Below are 19,237 nucleotides of genomic sequence, written 5' to 3'. Positions count from 1 at the left end.
ATATCCAACAAAGGAAAATCCAGGGCCCAATAAAATGAGGTCAACCAAACAGAATGAAACCAAAATTAAAGCAAAGCATAACCCAACCTACACTAAACATAACTGACCTAACAAATAACACACTGGGGAAACATATATACTGGGTGATCAATCCAGCAACACACACAAGGGGGGAACACTACCATAACATTTATACCTACATGCCACTAACTAAATAAACCCCATAACATATTGAGCCCATACAATTATACAAATAATTTTATAAAGAAAAACCTAAATCAAAAAATGTTAACAAAGAAATAACAAACAACTATGCCACAACCCAGCTCCTCATCCCCCTACTGTGGGCACCTGTTGGTACTGCCAATGGGGATTAAAAGGGAACCATGACCATCCAGGCCGTTTGTCCGTCGGACCAATAAAATGCATGCACCACTTCCCGTTTCACCCCAGGTAACTGCAACATGTTGTTGTGGCCATCTCAGGCCATCACAGGCTCCCCCCCTTCCAGACTCACGCTGAAACAGCGAGAGAGATAATCCGCCATGATGTTATCCTTACCAGGAACATGGCTCACTGTGAACCGAAAAGGCTGCATTGCCAAGTACCATCGTGTAATTCTGCTATTGGAGTCCTTCATCCGTTGCAGCCATTGGAGGGCTTTGTGATCTGTCTCCAAGCTGAACTCCCTACCCAACAGGTAGTACTTAAGAGAGTCCAACGCCCATTTCACAGCCAAGCATTCCTTCTCCACCGTTGCATACCGGACCTCCCTGGGGGACAGCTTACGGCTAATGAATGCCACTGGATGCCGATTATTCACGGGTCCCTGCAGAAGTACGGCCCCAATCCCCCTCTCTGAAGCATCCGTCTGTAGAATAAAGGGCTGATTAAAATCTGGACACTGCAACACAGGGTCCGTACCCAGAGCATGCTGGATGTCCCGGAAAGCAGCCGTTGCCCCCTTAGTCCATCTCAACTGGTTAGGGCATCGTGATCCCACCATATCTGTTAACAGAGCAGCCCTAGCAGAGAAGTTAGGGATAAACCGATGGTAAAATCCTGCCATGCCGATGAAAGACCTCAGCTGTTTCCTAGTCTGAGGTAGGGGGCAACTTTCAATGGCCTGGACCTTTTGGACTTGTGGCCTAACCATCCCCTTGCCAATAACAAAACCCAAGTACTCTACCTCAGGCTGGGCAAACACACACTTTGATGGATTCACGGTCAGGCCTGCCGAACTAAGACGCCCCAGGACTGCCTTGAGATGCTCCAAATGTTCTTCCCAGGAAGCGCTGTAAACCACAATATCATCAAGGTAGGCTGAAGCAAAGTCTGGCACACCCAATAACACTTGGTCAATCAGTCTCTGAAATGTTGCCGGAGCCCCATGCAAACCAAATGGAAGAACTGTAAAATGATATAGTCCCCATGGCGTCCGAAATGCAGTCAACTCCCGTGCTGATCCTGTCAGTGGGATTTGCCAATACCCCTTACACAGATCAATAGTAGTTAGATATTTTGCTTTCCCCAATCGTTCAATCAGTTCATCAATCCGAGGGGTGGGATAAGAGTCAAACTTGGAAACAGAGTTGAGGTACCGAAAATCAATACAAAACCGTATCGCGCCGTCTTTCTTAGGTACCAGTACCACAGGGTGGCACCACTCACTCCTTGAGGGCTCTATGATTCCTAGGGATAGCATCAACTCCACCTCTTCCTTCAAAGATGACTGCAGCCTTTCGGGGATCCTGTAACTCATGCGTCTCACCGTGACATTGGATTTCAATACAATATCATGTTCAACCATTTTTGTACGACCAGGCGTCTGTGCAAACACCTCGGGTGTACATAAAGCTTCCACCTGAGACTGCTGGTCCTGAGACAAATGTCCCAATTCCAAATCCCCTATAATTGACTGTGGCAAGTATTGATCCTCAGTTTCTTCATCCTCCTCGACCTTCCTTATTAATAATACCTCTTTCTCCGACCTTGAGACCCATTCCTTGAGAAGGTTCACATGAATCACCTTGCTGGAGCGCTTCTGTCCTGGCATCAAGATTTTATAAGTGGCTGGCCCCATCTTCTTCTCCACTTCAAAAGGCCCTTGCCACTTTGCCAGCAGCTTACTCTCCTGACTTGGCAACATTACCAGCACCTTCTGACCAGGCTCAAAATTCCTTTGGCGAGCTGACTGGTCATACCACCTTTTCTGTGCCTTCTGAGCCTCTGCCATGTGCTCCTGGGCCAGCACTGTCATTTCCTCCAGCTTATCACGCATCTGTATTACATAGGAGACAATGTTGACCTGCTCTTCCTGCCCCTGGTGTCCCTCCCAAGCATCTTTGAGAAGAGTCAGGGGTCCTCTGACCTCCCTGCCATATAACAACTCAAAGGGGGAGAAACCTGTAGAGGCCTGTGGTACCTCTCTATATGCAAACAAAAGGTATGGCAACCATTGGTCCCAATCTGAGCCCTTATCATTCACAAACTTCCGTAACATTTGTTTTAACGTTTGGTTAAACCTTTCTGTCAAACCGTCTGTCTGAGGATGATATGGTGTCGTCCGCACACCCTTAATGCCCAGCAACCGATAAACTTGCTTAAGCAATGTAGACATAAAATTTGTACCCTGGTCTGTCAGAATCTCCAGAGGAAGTCCTACCCTTGAAAACAACTGCACTAAGCAAGATGCCACATGCTTAGCTTTAACAGACCTCAAAGGGAAGACTTCTGGATACTTGGTAGCATAGTCTGTGATCACTAACATAAACTGATTCCCTGACTTACTCCTTTCCAGAGGACCTACTATGTCCATTCCCAGCCGTGAAAAAGGAGTACTAATGATGGGAAGAGGCTGAAGAGGGGCTTTTAAGGGGCCCTTACTTGAGGTTTTCTGACACTGAGGACAGCTTCTACAAAATTGTGCTACCCCTACCCGCAAACCAGGCCAGTAAAAGTAGCGCTCAATGCGTGCGGTGGTTTTGTGTTTCCCCAGGTGGCCAGCCCAGGGAATGGAATGACCTAAAGAGAGCACAGTCTCCCACACCCCTTGTGGAACCACCAACTGCTTAACTGACCCTCGTTGACGGTAGAGCACACCCTGCTGAATAAAGAAATTCTGTCCAGCTATCAAATCCCTCTCTGCCCCTTTCTCCCTAGCCTTCTGAAAACACCAAGTTAAACTCTGATCTTCCTCCTGCATTTTACCCACATTGCCAGGTAGCTTCAGACCTAAACACAGTTCAGGTTTGACCTCCCCTGTTGCTCTGGTGGCTGAATATTCCAACTTCTCTCGCCTCTTCTGCCTTCGTGACTTGCGAGACCTCCCGGGTACAGTCTCCAGGTCAGCATTATAAAATGGCAGAACACCAAGAGTTGAGGATGCCTCCTGAGACTGCTTTGCCTGTGATCGAGTCACTACATTACACATAGGGGTAGGTTGCAACAAATCAAAAAGCACTGGCAAATCACGACCTAATATTACCGCAAAGGGGAGATTTTCAGCAATTCCTACCTTTAAAAGATAGGTCTGCCCCTGTACCTTAACATATACATCAGATGTGGGAAGGTACCTTTCATCCCCATGTACACAGCGAACAGGGACCCTTTCTGTAATGCCCCCCACATAAGGTGCATATTGTTGATGAACAAGAGTCTGATCACTCCCCGAGTCGATAAGGGCTTGTAACTTCTTCCCATTTATTTCCACAGCTATCATCCTCATAACCTGTTCAGCTCTTGGCTTTAGCTGTGCCTCCTGCCTAGGAACAAAGCACATCTGAGTAATCTTAACAGTGTTCTTGGGACAGACGGGTTTGGTATGGCCTTCCTGGCCACAGAGGTAGCAAATAGGTGGCTTACCTAGGCCCCTTGAAACACTAGCTGGAGGAATTTCCTTTACAGAAGGCCTACCTACACCAAAATTCAGCCCCTGCTGATGTGAGGGGATTGCCTTACGAGTATCCCTTCCCATCCGCCAAGCATTTTGGGTCCATGGCTGGCCTTTTTTTCTGGCTGCCACAAATGCCTCGGCTAGCATCGCTGCCTCTGCTGCAGTCCCAGGATCACGCTCCTTCAGCCATACCTGTAGCTCAGGGCACAACATTCTCAAGTACTGTTCCAGGACAATGATTTCCCCAACTTCTTCCACCATTTTCCCTTTAGGCTGTATCCACTTCCCAAACAGTTCCTTCAATCTGACATACAATTCTCTAGGACTCTCATGTCCTTCCACCTCCAAAGAGCGGAATTTTTGCCGATAGGTTTCAGAATTAATGTCATATTTCTTCATTATAGCAGCCTTTACCTGATCGTAATCATTTGCTTGTTCCAAATCCATGTGCACGTAAGCACTCCTAGCTTTACCAGTTAACAATGGGACAAGATGAAAAGCCCAGTCAGACCTGGGCCACCGACAGGCTCCTGCAATGCGCTCAAATGTAATGAGAAAGTGCTCAATGTCATCAGAGTCAGATAATTTCTGTAACTTGGGTTCTCTATACATTTGTGACTGACCTAGCCCAGTATCCTGGATGTGGAGACCTTTCACTGGGGCTTCCACTTGAGATGGTAGATGCTGGACATTGGCTTCCACATCCTCCAAGGCTAGAGGGTCTGCATCTGCTCGGCATGGACCAGGAACAAGAGAGGTGCGGGCCTGAACCTCCAACTGCAAGAGGCTGAACTGATGTTGCAGAGCCTTAAACCTCTGCTCTTGCTGTGCCAGTTCTCTGCCACGCTGAGCCTCTAGTACTTCCTGCTTCCCCATGTATGCCCGGAGAATATTAGCTAGATCCACTATCGTTGGACTCCGTTCTTCCTCCTCTGGTCCCAGTACTCCACTCAATGGTTCCCCAGTTGTTCCATCTTCTTCTGTTGTCATCTCTGCTGCAAGTTCTTGCATGGCTACCCCCCGGCTTCCCTTTCCTCTTCCTCCACGGCTCATAGCTCTCATGGCATTCCCAACGAAAACATAAAAAAAATGCTAAATTGTGCCCCTAGCTGGTTTATCCCACTTCTGACACCACATGTGAGGGACCAGCAAGCAGACTCAGGGGCACAGAATTAGTTACTAACCAAAACTTTACTGAAAATCGAAAAATCATCAAAATACAAAAAGCATATCCAACAAAGGAAAATCCAGGGCCCAATAAAATGAGGTCAACCAAACAGAATGAAACCAAAATTAAAGCAAAGCATAACCCAACCTACACTAAACATAACTGACCTAACAAATAACACACTGGGGAAACATATATACTGGGTGATCAATCCAGCAACACACACAAGGGGGGAACACTACCATAACATTTATACCTACATGCCACTAACTAAATAAACCCCATAACATATTGAGCCCATACAATTATACAAATAATTTTATAAAGAAAAACCTAAATCAAAAAATGTTAACAAAGAAATAACAAACAACTATGCCACAACCCAGCTCCTCATCCCCCTACTGTGGGCACCTGTTGGTACTGCCAATGGGGATTAAAAGGGAACCATGACCATCCAGGCCGTTTGTCCGTCGGACCAATAAAATGCATGCACCACTTCCCGTTTCACCCCAGGTAACTGCAACATGTTGTTGTGGCCATCTCAGGCCATCACACAGACAGACACCTTGGGATTTCATAGAGGGAATGGTGATCAAGCGTGTGGCTCTTTATCTGTGTGTAAACTCACCTGCGCGAGACAAGTACCAGCAGGCCTCGTCGGTGTGCTGCTTGTTCCAGATGGCAGCACCCACTGAGCTCACCAGTGCCATCACCAGGAGAATGCAGAACAGCACCAGGATCTGCACATTGGTCACACGCTCTACGTTGGATCGTTTCAGGGGAGCCTTCGTTGAATTCTGAAGCAAGAAGGTGTCTGCAGTTATAGCTAGCCTGCACCAAATGGCAGTCATCACAGTTTCCACATTCAGTTTCTTAATTTCAAATCAATCTTTAATTAGATTTATGCTATCAACTCATCTGCCCTACTAAATCTAGGAAACTTCAGGTAATACAGCAACATAAAAACCATGTAAAAACAAATAGCGAGGAGGATTAAGCATAAACACAAACAAGAATTATACTTGACAGAGACAGCGAGGAGCAACTTGTGAATTGTTATAGTGGTAATTTTTACTGATGCCTAATTATTTGTTTGAGAACCTTTAAACTTGACACACCTGCATGAGTTTGGAGTCGTGTCCGGTATAAACTACGATCCCCACAACCCACTGTGTGTTCCTGAGCTGAGCACCACGCAGCAACACCTGGTCTGGCCCCAAGGGAACTGGACTGAAACACAGAGAGGTTTTAGTTCAGAAAAGGGCTACATGCAATAAGGTGTGGAACTGTGCAGAAGGTTGTGAAAGTGCATAGTACTGTACTGTAGAGTGTGTAGGTGTACAGTAGGGAGTGTCGGTGTACAGTAGGGTGTATAGGTGCACAGTAGGTATACAGCAGGGTGTGTAGGTGTACTTTTTTTGGGTGCCTGACTCTTGAGCTGCTGCTCCCATCTTTGTTAACTTTGTGCTTTAAAACATGTGATTCACCGTCTTATAGAATTACTTTTACTCGCATTGAGCTTCTGAGCATTAAGGAGTCAGTTCAACCTAAATTATCTCCTGTGTTTATTTGTGAGGTAGCGGATTTTATGTGCAAGACTCCACCGAATGAGAACAAGGACAACGAATGTAAACTGCGCTCCTCCATCCTTTGTTTAGGTGCCAGGCTACCAGTTATCACGTGGCAGCAGTGTGTGAGTTTACACACAACAATGGTAAATGGACACATCCACAATTTCTTCATGTTCATCCACAGATTTAGAGACACTTTTTGTCCACTGCAAGCCCTTCTACCTACCAGAGAATTCCACTCTGTTATCCTGTCTGGAATTTACATTCCACCAGGCACAAATGCTCACATTGCATGACGACTGCTGGCCGACCAAATCTACAATCTGGAAAACAAATACCCCAGCACTGTGATTTTCATCATGGGGGATTTAATCAATGTAGAATCACCTGCCCAAATACCTCCAACTGATAAGCTGCCATAGATGTCAGGACAGTACTCTGGACCACTTCTTCACCAACATTAATGGTGCATTCCACCATTTTCCCCATGCTCCCCTTGGCAACTCCGGCCATGCCATGATTAAGCTTGTGCCCAGCTATAAAAAAAAAAAACTGGAAGAGTCTAAGCCTACAAAGACCATCTGTCAACAGTGGACCCTTGTAGCAGCAGGAACTTTGAGGAGACTGCATAGGATGCACGAACTGGAAAGCCATGGAGGGTTGGTATACGCTGAATCAATATGCTGACACTGTTACATCCTACATAACCTTTTGTGAAGACCTGTGTGTTCCTAAAAAGATCATAGTGAGGTACAATAATGACAAGCCTTGGTTCACTATGGAGCTGAGGGTTATCAGATCTGTGAAGGATCTCGCACTTAGGTCCGGCAAAGGCCACTTACAAGGATCGGCTGGAGACAGACTTCTCCATCAACAACAGCTGGGCCGTCTGCAGCTCCCTGCAAAGACTTCAAAGTGAAGAGCTCCTCTGCCTCTACCTCCCACACCCTGGCCAATCAGCTTAAATTCTACTGCTGGTTTGACACTGACAATGTTCATTCCCACCTCTCCTGTGTCTGCCCTTTTGCTAACCCTGCCCCCCATCCACTTCTGAGGATAGTCCCATTGTCACCATCTCCGCTCCAACCAGTCACTTCACACCTCCTCCAGCCTCCCCTCCACCCATCCTTCACCCAGGACTCACTGTGAAACAGGATGATTTTAACAAACTCTTCACAAAACAGAACACCAGGAAAGCTTCAGGCCCTGATGCTGTATCACCTGCCACCTTAAGGCACTGTGCAGACCTGTTAGCCCCTGTCTCCACCTGGATATTCAACACCTCCCTGCAGTCTTGAAAGGTCCCAAACTACTTCAATGTTGCTGCTATTGTTCCGGGTCCCAAGAAAGACAAGATTACTGGCCTCTGTGACTACTGACTAGTTGCTTTCACGTCAATGGTCATGAAAACCGTTGAATGTCTGATTTTGGCATATCTCAAGGATATCAGTGACCCCCTCCTTGAGCATCTGCAATTTTCCTACAGGAGTAATTGATCAGTGGAAGATGCAGCCAACTTATGCCTGAGCTTCCCCTCAGGGCTGTGTCCCCTCACCCCTCCTGTTTTCACTATACACAAATGACTGCACATCCAAGGACAACTCTACCAAAATCCTGAAGTTCACGGATGACACAACTGCACTGGGCCTCATCTCTAACAACGACAAGACCAGCTATGGTGAAGTTGACTGTCTTGTGACTTGGTGTGGTCAGAACAACCTCAATGCTCACCCCTGTTTTACACTGGATGCGTGTCCGCTGTGGTGCGTTTCCGACACGGCAGCCGCAGGTAATCGCCGCCAATAAAGTCAATGCATCAGTTTACACCAGATCCGCTGCGTTGCGTCTCCGCTATGTCTCTGTTCCGTCACATGTCCGGCAGTCCGTCGAGATGCGCATCAAGTCTATTTTTGACGGATACGGATCAAGAACGTAACACAGAGCGCATGCGCCAACTCCTCTTCACATCATGGACAACGAAAAGTTAATTTCAGAGGTGGAGAAACATGGAATTGTGTACGACCCCAGACATCCTTTTTGCAAGGATAATAGTAGAAAGGAGAAGGCGTGGAGTGAAACTGCAGAAGTTTTGGGATTTGACGGTAAGTTGAATCTTCCAGTTAACTATGTAAATACTTGATTTTTAATGAAAGTAACCTGTACTGTGAAGTACTTGTAAACTCCTAATAAAGTGTTCAGTAACCTACATGGTAGTGACACATTATTTTATCCACAGAAACATAGATAAATGTTATGTTAAATGTTATTCTCCCGTGATCATGTGATCACGGTGCGCCGGATCAGATACGGACCACAAACGCGTCCAGTGCGAATTGGCGGACGGCCTTGGACGGAATGGGAATGCAGCGCAGTCACACCGCAGCGGATACGCATCCAGTGTAAAACAGGGGTCAATGCTGCCAAGACTGTGGAGATGAGGACAGCCCCGCACACTCACTCGCCTGGTGATTAAGGCCAGAACATGTTGGTGGTGGAGTCATTTTAATTTCTAGGGTCTACCCTCCAATACACTGAAGTGGGATAAGCACATCACATCCACCACAAAAAAAGCCCAGCAGAGACTGTTCTTCCTGCACCAACTCAGGAAACTCAACATGTAATGACGAATCATAATGCACTTTTATTCAGCCATCATAGACATAATTAATTAATTAATTGCTAAATAACTAAGAATACATCTAATATTGCCATACATATAGCAAGATTACTTCCATCTATTGCACTTCATCTTGACTGTTTATTGTTGCACTGTTAGGAGTGTTGTATGTACCATATTGCCTATTTACACTGTATGTATGTATGTTCAGAGTGATGGGGGTGTGTAGGTGTACAGTAGGCGCACAGGTGAGTCGGCAGGTGTGCAGTATGGTGTGTAGGTGCACAGTAGGGCGTACAGTAGGGTGTGCAGGTATACAGTACAGTGAACAGGTGTGCAGTAGATTGTGTAGGTGCACAGTAGGGTGTGTAGGTGTGCAGTACCATGTGTACTAGGGTGTGTAAGTATACAGTAGGTATACAGTAGGGTGTGTATGTGTGCAGTAGGTGGACAGTAGGTTGTTTAGATATACAGTATGGTGTGTAGGTGCACAGTAGGGTATACATTAGGGTGTGTAGTTGTCCTACACTAACAGGAGGACTATTCCATACTATAACTATAGGCTGTGTAAAGAAATACTTTCTCAAATCCAGTTTAAAATGTTCTCCTGCTAATTTCCACCTATGACCACAAGTTCTTGTATTTGAACAAATACTGAAGTAACTATTTGGTTGAAAAGCATGCAGACCTGTTAGAATCTTATATACCTGGATCATGCCCCCCCTTAGTCTCCTTTGCTCGAGGCTGAACAGATTCAGCTCAGCTAACCTCTCCTCTTAAGACATTCCTCTAAGAACAGGAAACATTTTTGTAGCCCTGTGTTGTATCCTTTCTAAGGCAGCAATGTCCTTTTCAAGGTAATTTGACCAAACCTGCACACAATATTCTGGGAAAAGCCGTACTAAGGAATTGTATAGTATATCATCACCTCCCTTAACTTAAACTCCACACACCTAGAGATGTAACCCAACATACTATTGGCCTTTTTAATTGCTTCTCCACACTAGTGAGAGTGAGACATGGAAGCATCATCATACAGACCAAGGTCTTTCTCACAATCAGCTTCCTTTATTTCAGTGGAACTCATAAAATATCTGTACTTCATATTTCTGCTCCCTGCATGGATTACCTTACATTTGTTTACATTAAATTTCATCTGCCAGGTATCAGCCCAGCCACTAATGAATTCAAGATCCAACTGTAGCCTTTGTGCTGCTAGTTCAGTATCTGCTACACCACCCACCTTGGTGTCGTCTGCAAAGTTTACCAGTTTACTGTATATATTGGTGTCAATAAATTAGTTTATGTAAATTAAGAATATCAGTGGCCCTAAAATTGAACCCTGCAGTGCCCCACTATGAACACAGACCCACTGAGACATTGTGCCTCTAATAACTACCCGCTACTTCCTATCTGTTAATCAGTTTTCAATCCAAGTTCTTAAAATCCCTGTTGCTTTGAGCTTAAGCAGGAGCCGTTTGTAGGGCACAACATCGAAGGCCTTCTGGAAATCTAAGTATATCACATCGTAGGTGTTTTTATGATCAATTTCAATTACAGCTTCCTCAAAGAACTCAAGTAGATTAGTTAAACAGGATCTACCTCTCCTAAATCTACGCTATCTATCCCTCAGACTGTTATTTCAATCCAGGTAATCTACCATTTTTGTCTGGATTATAGCTTCCATTACTTTTCCAGTTATCCAAGTTAAACTAATTGGTGTATAGTTTGATGGATTACTTCTACCCCTTTTTTGAATATGGGTGTCATATTAGCATGCTTCTAATTAGAAGGTACCACACCAGCAGATAAGGATTTCTGAAATTTTAAGTTAAAGGTCGACAAATAACGTCACTCATCTTTTTTAAAACTATAGGTAAAGTTGCCATCAGGGTCCTGCGATTTATTTATTTTGAGCTTAACTAGGTTTTGTAGCACATCAGCTTCCGTTATACATATATGATACGGTGTGTAGGTGTGCAGTAGGGTGTGTAGGGTGTGTAGGTGTACAATAGCGTGTGTAAGTGTATAGTACGGTGTGCAGGCACATAATAGGATATGTAGGTTTGCAGTAGGGGGTACAGTTGAGTGTATAAGTATACAGTAATGTGTACAGTAGGGTGTGCAGGTGCACAATAGGGTCTAGAAACTCTACTTGTGGTTGTCCAAGAATAGGGTCCCTGTAAAGTCATAGAGGTGACGGTTTGGCCCTTCACACTCCAGCCTTCCTGATAATCCCATCAGCTCATCCAAGGACTGAGCACTGGCAGTTAGAGACAGTCCCTACAAGAGACACACAGACACACATACAAAGGCAGTGAGAGACTGTGTACAGCACCCTCACATATAGACACACACATTGTCTTGTTTCCACCTTGTTTCCACCATCACGGAGCCAGTGCAGGTGTTAGTGCTGTTTCTTGTTTGGTGCCTTTTGAATACCAACCCACATTTCCACCGGTTTCAAAAAGAGTGGAACAGAAATGTTACACAGGCGGAAGTGAGAGTAAAGAAGGATCCATATGAATTCCATTTTTTGGATTCTGATCTGTTTTGGATTTTAACTTTGGATTCTAATTAATTCTAATTCTGTTAAACTGAAAAAATGAGTTTTTAAGTCTCATACTTAAAATACAGATTGTGACTACTTGTATCCACTTCTGTCTCCTTAAAGGCTGTATTTCTCCCAAGTCAGTATGTGTAAGTGAGTTTGTTCTCACTCACTGTTTTACCGCTGTCCTTTTAAGGATATGCAATAAAAGAGTCTGATAAAAATCAAACTTGTCTGTCCACCCCATGATATCTGCCACCCTAACACCACAATATTCTATTTATTCGACTTGCAACATGTTTATTATTATTAATCAGGCTGTCACACCCCACATTACTGCTCCCTTGTTCACTCTCTCTCTGTTGCTTGGTTAGTCTTACCTCTTGTATCAGCCCTCGTGTGATTCACTCCAACTACCTCTCGTCTGCTCCCTCATTAATGGTGTATAAAATGCCTCCCTGTCTTGAGCTCCCCAGTCCAGTCACTGATGTTGTATGAAGTCACTGATGTTACTACCTGCTTGTGTTCCAGAGTGTGCCCTGTGCCTTGTGTTCCTGCCTAATCTTCATCTCCCCATTCTAATCCCTCATGTTCTGTTTGATTTGCTCCATCTGTGTTGTAATGTCCCTTATTATAGACCCTTTGATTTCCCCCCATCCCTGCCTTCACCTCTGCCCTTGCCCTCAACATGACACAGGCTTGCAGATCGATCTTTTGTTTTCCACAGAATAAAAAAAAATGATGCACTGTTATTCCACTAAGTGCTGACAAGTTGTTTCACTGCAGGCACCGGTGATATTAGACAAAAAACTCTATTGATTATCGAGTGAATTTTCCAGCTATATGGAAGATTTGGCCAGTACCAGTTTTGCTGACATTACGGTTCCAAATTCTGAGGCTAGCTTTTCTGTGGTGCTCTGCTGGTGCCGTTTATTTCCTGGCCAAGGGCCAGTTTTTTAAGGTGGAAATGCGCAGAACTAGTTCTCGACTGGGAAAAAGCCCAGCACTGGCCCAGGCACTGCGTTGGTGGAAACAAGGTAACAGAAACAGTGAGAGAGACTGCATAGAGCACCCTCACACACAGACATACACACAGAAGCAGTGAGAGACTGTGTACAGCACCCTCACACACAGTCATACCCGCAGGGGCAGCAATGGAGTGCACAGAGCACCCTCACACATAGACACACACACAGAAGCAGCGAGAGATTGTGTACAGCACCCTCACACACAGACACACCCACAAAGGCAGCAAGAGACTGCATAGAGCACCCTCATACACAGACACACACACAGAAGCAGTGAGAGACTGTGCACTGCACCCTCACACACAGACACAGATACAGAGGCAGCGAGAGACTGTGTGAAGTACTCTCACACACAGACATACCGCCTGTCAGATCTCCCACCTGTCGGATCTTCAGGTTGGTCTCTCCGTCCAGGTTGGAGGTCTCCGTATAGCACATGGCCTGGGGCTCACTGTAGGGGTGCAGAGAGTCAAAGAACTGGCTTCATCTAACATATCAAACCATCACCAAGCCCCATGGGAAAGTGTTCCTTTGCTACAGCAGTACAGTTGGTTTCAGGTACTCCCACAATGCACCTGGCCGTGACACTAACCTAAATGGACTTACAGACACCGGCCAATCTTATCCGCAAAGGGCCGGTGTGTATGCGGGTTGTCGCTGCAACTCCCTAATTAGATTACTAATTAGAGGACTGATTGGCTGAAGAGTCCTCACACCTGGGTTTGAACAGCTGACCTACAGGTTATTCCAAAAACCTGCATACATACCGGCCCTTTGTGGATAAGATTGGCCACCCCTGCACTCAAGCAATACAGATAGCTTCAACTCTGTTTTCTCCCTGACACACACTACCCTTCTAAAAACGCACACTAAAACTGCAACTAACCTGGAGGACACTATGACCATGTCAGCTGGGAGATGCTGCCCATTGGTGACCCTCACCAAGTCTCCAACTGCCACCTGGTGGGAAAGCAGAAGGTTTAGACTTTAGAGTGACCAGGCATCTGCTGAAGTGCCGACTGCATACTGGACCAAATTTGGTCAGGATCATGGTTCATCTCTAGGTAAAGGGCTCTATACTGGCAGAGTCTTTTGTAAAAACCGTCAGCTGTCTGCAAAGCCCACCAGTCCCAGACAAACACATGCACATGCATGATCACCTGGATGAAGGCATTATCAACAACATAATGAAAACCAGCTCATCCTGTAGTACAGGATGCAGGAGCCCCACCTGCTTCCAGATGACATTCTGCCAGGACCCACTCCGCAGTACTGAAATGGCACAAAGTACACAGAACGTTCACTCACTGGTCTCCGTGTCAATGTCCACTCAACAGCAGTACACACCTTTACGGCAGCAGCCAGGCCCAGCTGACGCCACTGTGCCCCTTACCTGTTGTCTTCTTCTTGTTAACTGTGTTGTCAGCTTTGTGCCTCTTCTGTAGCAACAGAAAGGTTTGGTTAGTTTAAAATCATACTTTAAATTGATGAAAAGTTACATGAGAGCGCTGGTGCACTCACATAGTCCTCAATGATCTCTTTGATGCCAGCCACTGTCAGGATGAAGATCAGGGGCACCAGTGTGGTATAGCGGCCTGTTGGAGACACATCTGGGATTTGCTGGGGAGAGGAGCACAGACGTTAACATGATAGAACCTCCTGTGACAAGTAACACATCACATTGTTGGCCAGGCATTCCGCATGCTCACAGAGCAACGGCAATCTCATCCAGACATTATACACGCTAACAGACTCACCGAGCAACTCTCAGCTAGGCATCGCATTTGCTTACAAAGCAAATGGTAGTCCAACATTCAGGCATTCTACATACTCACATAGTAAGCAGCAGTTTCATCTAGGCATTCCTAGAGAGTAGTCGCAGAGTGTTTAAACTATGGCCTGGGGGAACAGCGAGGTTAAGAATAAAGGTGGGGAGAGCTGTAAAGCCCCCTGTTGAAATGAAGGCAGGTACTGTAAAAGGCCTGCACTCTGCTGTCTATATTTAAATGCAAAGAAACTATGCATTAGAAATGCATTAGAAACAGAATACAAGACTTAGAGGTTTTAATCATGTGATGTCATAGGAATAACAGAAACATGGCTGTGTGATAGTGATAGGGATGAATATAATTTTGAAGGTAGAGACTGGCTGGACAGAAAGGGTGGTGGAGTTGCTATGTATGGTAAAAGAATATCTGCAGGCAAGGTAACTCCCTAATGCAAGTAAAGCACAGAAGCTTAATGGGTAAAACTAGAAGCTGGAAACTCCTGGGATTTAATTATGAGAATGTGCACCTAATGTACATGCAGAGGGGAGCAGAACTTTGTATAATGACATCAGGGGTATGAATAATAAAAATTATGTGGTTGTTATGGGTGACTTCAATCTAATGGGTACACAGTGGGACACAGTTATGGGCTCTACAGCAAATGAAAATGGCACAAGGCTGCTTTTTCAACCAGTTTGTGAAATCTCCCACCAGAGGAGAAGTTGTTCTCGGCCTTGTGTTTTCAGATATCCAAAACAGAATGGGTAAACTTCAGGTTTTTGATCCACTTCGCAGTAGTATTTATAACATGGCTAAATCTGTGGTAAATTTTCATGTCCATAAAGCAAAGTCAGGAATAAAAATTTATAATGCTAGGAAGGCAAATTATAATGGGATGAGACAGAAACCAGAAACGGTAAACTGGATGGAGGAAAATACTGCAACTGTAGAAGAGGTGTGGGAATTTTTTAAAATCATATTACTGCCAGCTCAATGGGAGTTCATACCGGTTTCTCGCAAAAACCAACCTGGGAAAGTACAGCCATGGTGGTTTTCAACTGAAATTAAAAAGAAAGCCAAGAGGGAAAGGGCTATTAAACTTGGCTCTGCAGGTGTGGTATCCTCGGACTGGAAGCACGATAATATAATGTCCATTTTCAAAAAGAGAGATAGAAGTGATCAAATAGCTTAAGTTCTATAACTGGAAAATTGATGGAGGCAATAATCTAGGGAAATATTATTGAATACCTAGACACAAATAGTATTCTGAGGGACAGCCAACATGACTAATTTACAGTGGTACCTCAGAACTCGAATTTACTCCTTTCAGAACTCCGGATCGAATCCTAAAAAGATTGAGTTCTGATCGAATTTTCCCCATAAGAAATAATGGAAAACCAATTAATTGGTTCCCAGCCCCAAAAAATTACACCAAAATATGTTTTTTTAGCATTTAAACACAAAATGAACTGGACAAAACAAGCAAAACATAACTGTACTAAACACATCTAAGCACATTTATCAAAACAGCAATTTTTAAAGTAAGAAAATAAATGTATCTAACAATGTGTTCTGCCCCGATCGTCCGCTCCTTCCGTGTGCCACGCCCCCCCGTTAACCCTGTGTGGAATCCCCGTGTGATCAGCTGTTTCTGGTTGTTGTCATTAGTCCTCAGTATTTAGTCTGCATTTCAGTTTGTTTCCCCAGTCCGGTCATTGTATTGTCCGTCTGCGTTTTGCCTGCCTTACCTGTAATTAAACCCCGTATTCCCCGATACCCTGACGTCTGCGCCTTTTTCTCCGTTCCGTCCCCGCTGGGCACGACAATATTATTATAATTAAATGTATTAATGGTTTATTATTAATATTAACATAATTAATAAGAAATCTTTATTTTAAAATATATTTTATTATATGATAATTACTGTTACTGTCTATCATTGTCTAAATGTATTTTTACTGTCTAAATATATGTATTCAGGTAGTGTAAACATGCACGATGCTATCACAGCGAATGCGAGGCTGAGACTGAAGTGTTACCATTTGTTTCCGCTGAGAGACGTGCTGCGTGACTCATTTCCCCACGCATACAAGTTATCTTAGGTCGGCGTTCACAGTCTGACTTCTGAGATTCAGATCGAGTTCTAGGTAATTTTTTTTCGAACTGGTTGGTCCGACTTTTAAGAAATTCGAGTTCTAATGAGTTCGAGAACTGAGGTACAACTGTACTTGAGTTTTTTGAGGAGGCCACAAGTGAAATTGATCAATTCTAATTTCTAAATTCTAATAGGTCTAGATGCTGTTCATCCAAATTTGTGTCTCAAAATAAGTTCTAATTCAAGAACTCATGGCCACAGTTAGAAAATAGTGGGGGGAAAACTTTAGTCTGGATCTGAGAAAGAGCTCCTTCTTACAGAGTGTAATTAGACTATGGAATAGTCTGCCCAACGGAGTAGTGCAAGCTAAAACCCTAGATTCCTTCAAATCTGAACTTGACAAAATCCTGCCAGCTTTAAAGCATTACTTTAATTCCCTCCATGCAAGCTCGATCAGCTGAATGACTTCTTCTCGTTTGTAACTTTCTTATGGACTTTTGTTCTGCACACTCACAGATCAACTGTCATTTCTGAAATCCAGGCATTGCAAATGCTCACAGAGTCACCATGTGTCTAGCAACCAGGCATAACACACACTCACGGAGTCACCAAGAAGCACAAGTCACTGGATGTCACTCTGTGTGTGTCTCTCTAACAGCGAGGGCGCACATGTTGTCCTGGCCTGATGGAGAGCAGACACGGGGCTCACTAACAGGGTGTATGATTCCCCCAAGCTCCCTGCTCTCCCCTGTTTATACTTTCTGGCTCCATGTTTAGGAAATCATGGCCTGTTTTATTGCCATGGCAATAAGATCAATTCAGAGGGCAGCCTTCAGCCCCCAGTCAGTTCTCCATTCCTCCTCTCCATTCAACTCCCCATCCCAGCCTACTGACTGCTATTTACACTCATCACCACCGAAGTGTATCTCATCTCACCAGCACCAGTAAGCTTACAGACTTTCATTAGTCTCATTACCATTAACATGCTGGATCCCTCATGCTGTTGGGTTCTATAATACTTACAGGCAGCTCTGTCTTTCACACACATGCACAGGTACAAACTCACATGCCCCACCTGGGTCACAGTTAGGGGTTTAGGGTTAAAACACCTGGCTGTACCTGCATTAGGGCGATGAACAGGAAGAAGGCGTTGGCTGCACGGCGAATCTGCTCATAGAGGAAACGTGGCAGGAATGTCAAGATCCCGTATTTTGTGGTGCTAGTGGAGAGAGCGAGAGAGAGAGAGGTGCATATCACCCTTTCACCCTTCCTCACACCAGCTGGAAGGTGAACTGTCTCGGAGTAGACTAAGCGTGCACACACACACACACACATACGCACACCCACGCACCAAGTTTGGACAGAAGGGGGTCATCTGTGCCTACACACACTGACTCTCCAACCGCTGCTTCAGACTCAAATGCCTAAAAATAGGCTGGTCTCAGCCTTGGCCTTGGTGGCCAACATCATCAGTCAGTCTCTCTGCTTCACCTGAGCACTTCGGGCTACAAATAGCACAGAAAACCTTTATGCCTGTCCTTTTAAGTACTAATTAAAAAAACTGCTTTCGATATCGACCCATGACCTTGCAGCTGTGACCGTGTGAGGCCTGAAAGGATGATGAAGATGATGAGGAAGCGTTTCTTTTAGAAGGTCTACTGATTATGTGGAAAATGCCCCACAACTGGTCATCATGTTGCTTGCTGCTTTTACACTGTTAGGAAATGAGAACGTGGAACTATACTGTGAATCATTTCCCTTAACACTGTGCTTCAGTGCTCAGGATCGGCCGTTGGTAGCTAACTCTATGAAATGATGATGACCCTGAGCTAGGCATAATTGTGCTCCAGCACTGTTTAGGAGCATCTCCCATTACCTCTGACTGCCTGTCACTGAAAGCCAAGACCATCCTGTGCACAGCCGATGAGGGTGCGGGGCCAGCTAGCACTCTGCTGTCTGTCAATAGTCACACGACAGGCATGCGTAGCACAGACGCAGGGCAGCACGCGTGTAAAGTATCAATGTGGCTGACACCAATTCTGCGATCAAGCAGAGCAGATAAAAACTCAATAAGGATAATTAGCCAGAAGGTGACACCTAATCTCACCCCCTCAGCTAGCAGGCTGAGCCTCTGCTTTTACTGCTGGCCCTTAGGTGTGGGTTTGGGTTAAGGGATCCTTAAATGCATTGCAAAGACCATACCTGTGTCCTATATGAAACAGATATAGCACAGAGTGAAGGATATTGTGGAATAGATAAAACAGAGTTGAGCATAGTGTGGAACCTAAAAAGATCAGAGTGGACAGATAAAGTCCACAGTTAAGCATGGTGGGGGCCACACAGAGTACAGAGTACATTATAATCAGGAATGGATCAAACACTGAGTGAATTATGTTGTGAACAGTGACGTGCACAGACATTTCAAGGGGCAAGTGCTCAAACTGGGAGGCATGGCCAAGGGCCCCCCTCGGTAAACAAGCTAAAGAACAGAGTTTAGTGAAGGAGGGTTAGAGCACAGTGTATACTGTGGAACAGTTAAAATA

The 19,237-nt window shown here is 45.0% G+C and overlaps 1 protein-coding gene across 5 annotated transcripts in view; it reads right to left on the bottom strand.

Moving 5' to 3' along the window:
• atp8a2 (ATPase phospholipid transporting 8A2) overlaps positions 1-19,237 on the bottom strand; it is a 60,389-nt gene that overhangs the window by 25,034 nt on the left and 16,118 nt on the right. For all 5 annotated transcript variants that reach the window (XM_072711371.1, XM_023845182.2, XM_023845183.2 and 2 more), the window contains 9 exons: positions 17,814-17,913; positions 14,352-14,450; positions 14,224-14,269; positions 14,062-14,102; positions 13,717-13,790; positions 13,212-13,281; positions 11,407-11,534; positions 6,182-6,293; positions 5,692-5,860 (listed from right to left, as the gene is read on the bottom strand). In XM_072711371.1, the coding sequence (XP_072567472.1) occupies positions 5,692-5,860; positions 6,182-6,293; positions 11,407-11,534; positions 13,212-13,281; positions 13,717-13,790; positions 14,062-14,102; positions 14,224-14,269; positions 14,352-14,450; positions 17,814-17,913 (839 nt within the window). The remainder of the gene's footprint in view (positions 1-5,691; positions 5,861-6,181; positions 6,294-11,406; positions 11,535-13,211; positions 13,282-13,716; positions 13,791-14,061; positions 14,103-14,223; positions 14,270-14,351; positions 14,451-17,813; positions 17,914-19,237) is intronic.

Source organism: Paramormyrops kingsleyae, chromosome 4 (assembly GCF_048594095.1).
Source record: "Paramormyrops kingsleyae isolate MSU_618 chromosome 4, PKINGS_0.4, whole genome shotgun sequence".
Classification (NCBI taxonomy): domain Eukaryota; kingdom Metazoa; phylum Chordata; class Actinopteri; order Osteoglossiformes; family Mormyridae; genus Paramormyrops; species Paramormyrops kingsleyae.
This window is presented reverse-complemented; position numbering and strand designations above follow the sequence as displayed.